At 47.2% G+C, this 4578-nt stretch overlaps 1 protein-coding gene across 1 annotated transcript; it reads right to left on the bottom strand.

The window, feature by feature from the left end:
• Positions 1-787: 787 nt before the first annotated feature.
• LOC116378821 (solute carrier family 49 member 4-like) lies at positions 788-4471 on the bottom strand. Its single transcript, XM_031840733.1, has 2 exons — positions 3531-4471; positions 788-1737 (listed from the first exon to the last, which is right to left on the bottom strand). Exons 1-2 carry the CDS (start codon positions 3634-3636, stop codon positions 1538-1540), a joined length of 306 nt encoding a protein of 101 aa, XP_031696593.1. The 5' UTR covers positions 3637-4471; the 3' UTR covers positions 788-1537.
• Positions 4472-4578: the final 107 nt, after the last annotated feature.

Consider the following 4578-nt stretch of genomic DNA (forward strand, 5'->3'; position numbering starts at 1 on the left):
CTCCACCTTTATCCAGGCCCAGCTCTACCTTTATCCAGGCCCAGCTCCACCTTTATCCAGGCCCAGCTCCACCTTTATCCAGGCCCAGCTCCACCTTTATCCAGGCCCAGCTCCACCTTTATCCAGGCCCAGCTCTACCTTTATCCAGGCCCAGCTCTACCTTTATCCAGGCCCAGCTCCATCACAGCTCAGCTCTGCGTCAAGCTGCGCTACACAACCAGCCTCCTCCCCCTGAAGCTCTTTGACCTCATCATCTCATCAGTATCTGGACCTCATCATCTCATCAGTATCTGGACCTCATCACCTCATCAGTATCTGGACCTCATCATCTCATCAGTATCTGGACCTCATCACCTCATCAGTATCTGGGCCTCATGTTTCGTGGTCATGAAAGTTATTCTGACCACGAAATCATCCTCATTCTACTTTGAGTTAAAACAAACGACCTGCAACCAGATGTGCCGGTGTTCTGGTTTAACGTGAACTGAACCGGAACACGGGGGGGCTGCATGTTTCATCACGTTACGTTTTTTCCTCTTAAATCGCGATAATGACGAACGTTAACAGTCGACAAAGTTCCGCATGCAGTGGACGTTAACTTAACCCAGCAAGTCTGAACGGTAACGGAACATAACGTAACTCAAACTGTAACGGGGGGAAATGAAGACGCTGTAGACATCTGAACGCTGATAGACCAGGACTCGACACGTCAGAGATGTTCTATTGTGAAGATCACGACATCACATATTCTCCTCGTCTCACTCCAATCTGAGAAACGCTGGCTGGCCAGTTGACCCCCCCCAAAAAAAACCTCTACGGATCTACACGATTCACGTGGATGATATATTTTGATTCAAAACGGCAAATTTCGCCGAAAAGCCACAAGTTTGCAGGTAGAGGGGCGCGCCCTACAGTTTGAGAACCACTGCTTTAGATGAACCGACCAATCACAGCCTGGGGGGGGGCGGGACATTCAGAAAAAACGTGCGACAGCAAAATTTGGAAAAGTAGAAGTCGCTAATCTGCATGATATGATTATAGACAAGTTATTATTCATTATTAACAAACTAGAAACTAACCACCGTTCTTCTTGCACAAATAACGAAACCTACAGGAAGTAGAACTGTGTGTTGTTTCTTGAACTACGCAGCGATGTCATAATAAGGTACTGATGACCGATGCAGGCTGCAGAGGTCAGCTGCAGAGGGAGTGATGCTCGGTTCACTGTTTGTGTGTGAGAAGCAACATGGCGTCCTCTCTGCTGAGGTGCTGCATCACTAAATCAAAGATTCATCTCAAGCACACAAAGAGGAGCTTTTCTCTCTTTGTGACGATTCGCTTCGTCGCCTCATTTTCCGTCCGGCCGCCTTTTAATCGGCAGAATCTGCAGCTTCATGAAATGGATTTATGAAAACAATGGAGGACGTGGGAGCTGAGAGAGACAGAAGCCTGCAGGGAGCACCAGAAGCTTCTGAACGGAGCCACAACTTATGCAAGTGGTGCTGCTGGAAGCCACGAGTCTAAATCTAAGTCTTCATCACACTCCCTTCTTACCTGTAGAGTAAAAGGTGAGGAAGACGAGGAGCAGGCCGGACACCAGGTTCCCCAGGAAGGTGACCACTCCACAGGTGATGCCTTCAGGGACCGGGTACACGGTCTCGATGAGGAGCTCGAAGAATATGGGCACGCTGCTGTAGATGAAGATGCCCACCAGGATGCAGGACGTGTACAGGATGGCTGGATGAAGAGCAGATCAATACGTTTAAGAGAGGACAGCATGCTGGTGAACTCTACGTGATCTAGGACTCAAACATTTCATCTATCACCACATTTATGTAAACCATAGCTTTAAAGTGGAACACAAAACAGCAGCAAAGCAAGTTACTGTACAGATTCTATTCACCTAAAAACTGAACATTTTCACTGCTTTAACTCTCCGCCAAGACGAGTGAGTTCAGATCCACTGAAGTCTCAACGACTCAGACACAGTAAGAGATGGAGCAGCAGCTCCTGGTGTGTTTGTAGAGATCAGAGAGAACAGCTTCAGTTCCTCATCATGAAGGAAAAGAGGTGAAAACATTCTAAATATCGCGTTCACTTAAACTGATTCTGTTAGGAGTCCAACATACGTCCACATCTGAACATCACTGGAGTAACACACTGACTGGAGAAGAAGCTCATGCAAACACACGTCCGCTCCTTAAGGTTGAGATTTGTGAAACAAAACCAACATTCTGCTTCTTCACGAGCAATCAACACATCTCATGACTCCATGAGGACGACTCTCCTCCAGTCCATCGGGTGTCACAGCAGTCTTCAGCTCAAAGAAGACATAAATGCATCGCTGTGTTTAGTTTAGTTGCATGCTCAGCATTACCACGCAACTCATCTCATGGATTCCACAGGTGGAGGAACAGAGTGTGTCTGCTGCAGACTGCCAGAGTCTGAGAGGAGGTGAGACAGGCAGAGATGATGATGAAGGATGATGAAGGCTGGAATCAGTGTCTCTGAACGGCAACACGCTGCTCTGCTTATTGGTTTGGCTTTGGATCAAGCAGCTCGGTCCACTAACGTCCAAATGGGTTCATCACTGAGGTCTAATGGATTGGTTCTGCTCATTATGAAGCACATACATCGCTGTGTGGAAGGATTCTTTTGGTTTTTTACTGTGTTGGCTCTGAAACAGCAGCTACGTGGTTTAATGGACATTTTAAAAGCTTTCAGGGAGTTTTCATCCAAACTGGTGAACGGTCTTCAATACAAAGTCCACCAGTCTGAGGACAAAGCGGCAGCTCAACCAGCAGAAAGACTGACAGGAAGGAACAACGGGACATGTTCTCCAGAGTCCAAGATACTCAACTTAAATATAACAAGTATACCTGTATATTCAAGTAATACTCTGAACCTAAATATAGATTTAAATACTCAAAACTTAAATATTTATTTGAAAAGAGTTGAAATAACAGAGTTGAAAAAGGAAATGAATATAATTCATTGTGAAGCCACAGATGTCTGCTTCACACTCACTGAACGCATCGCATGACGGGAGTCAAACAGTGACGTGTGACGTGTGGTTCATTAATTCAACAATAAGCGTAGTCGAGCAGAGAAACCGACGTTACGTTAGCTCATGTAAACAAACCAGGAACCGATCAGCTGTGAGCTCCAGATCACACAAACAGAAGGTCGAGTTGCGCTGCATGTCTTCTGACGTAACAGAAAACAAAAGTGTGATCAGAGATCTCTAAAAGTTATATTTGCTTCCTTTTATATTTGGTGCTGATCCGATCTGAACCGTGAGATTAATCTCTAATGAGAAGGACTTCAGATCCAACAGAGTTCACCTGATGAACCCTCTCAGATGAACACTGAACGTCGGCTCTTTAACCTAATCATCGTGGTTCATGTCACAATAAACTGCACTGTATGAACTGAATCCTTGTATGCGTCTCATTAACATGAGAAACAGCCCTAAACACCCCCCTGACTCTGGTTCCGGTCTCTGGACCGCCTCGTGTTCATGGACCCACCTGCGGTGGAGGGGAGATGGGTGAAGGAGCTCAGACAGGTGAGCGTGAACCAGGTGGAGGACAGCGAGGCTCCCGCCAGCATCAGCACCAGGATCAGCTTCAGCATCCCCCGAATGGAGTCCGCAAACCTGTTTGGGAGGAAAACAACAACAGCAACAGTGAAACCGATCCACCTTCAGAGACCTTAAGACAAGAACATCCGTCATGAACACAAAGAGCGGCTCTACGCGGTGACTCAATGTCTGCTGGTGTCGTCGTCTGTTAGAGGAGACACGCATTGTTTCTAGCAGCCCGGATCCTTCTCCTTGTTTCTTTCCACTTGTCATTACACGAGCAGAGACACTTGATTCAATTTGTTTCACCAGCTTAGCGAGGCGGACTTGAAATGCACATTATAATATATTGTGGAAGACAAGCCACCGGGCCGATTCCCAGACTCTCTGTCTCTCTGGAGGATTGCTGCTTCTCCTTTGTAGCCCTCATAGTTCATTACCTCCTCTCCTCACGGTGTGTGTGCACGCGTGTGTGTGTGCGCGTGTGCTTGCTGGTGTAGAGATTAGATGCAGCTACAGAAGGAGCCCCCGTAGCAGAGAGACAGACACTAATTACTTTTGTTTGGTTGCTCACAGACGAGACGCTCCGGAGGTAAAACGAGGGCTGAACTTGACAGCGAAGTTAACGGCAGAATAAAAAGAAGAAGTGTTGGAAGTGGCTGATTAGTTCAGCTAGGTGGTGAAGTTCTGTCAGTGAGCGGAGGACCAAGGGGGGGGGTTGATGAGAACGTCTCCGCTCAGAGCGCTGCAGCGTGGCGTTTGTAGATGACATCCATGTCTCTTTGGATTTCAGGAGCGGTCATTCTGAATTCTACCTCTAGACCACAGACTGTTTATAGGAAGAGGACGTAGTCGCCGTGACGTCTCTCGTTGGTTTGTGGACGTTTTGAAGCCTCCAGTTCGGCATTTTGGTAGTCGCCATCTTGTTTTTTTGCAACCAGTGAACACGAAGTGAGCATATCTGGACTGAGGAGGAGTGACGTAGAGACGCCGTA

The sequence above is a fragment of the Anarrhichthys ocellatus genome, unplaced genomic scaffold, assembly GCF_004355925.1.
Source record: "Anarrhichthys ocellatus isolate YVR2014 unplaced genomic scaffold, GSC_Weel_1.0 scaffold3221, whole genome shotgun sequence".
Taxonomy (NCBI): Eukaryota; Metazoa; Chordata; class Actinopteri; order Perciformes; family Anarhichadidae; genus Anarrhichthys; species Anarrhichthys ocellatus.

Bases quoted from the DNA above. Each gene is read 5' to 3' on its own strand.
- LOC116378821 (XM_031840733.1), bottom strand. From the start codon at position 3,636: ATGCTGAAGCTGATCCTGGTGCTGATGCTGGCGGGAGCCTCGCTGTCC. The intron at 1,738-3,530 runs GTGGGTCCATGA...CTCTTCATCCAG, and splicing joins CCATCTCCCCTCCACCGCAG to CCATCCTGTACACGTCCTGC.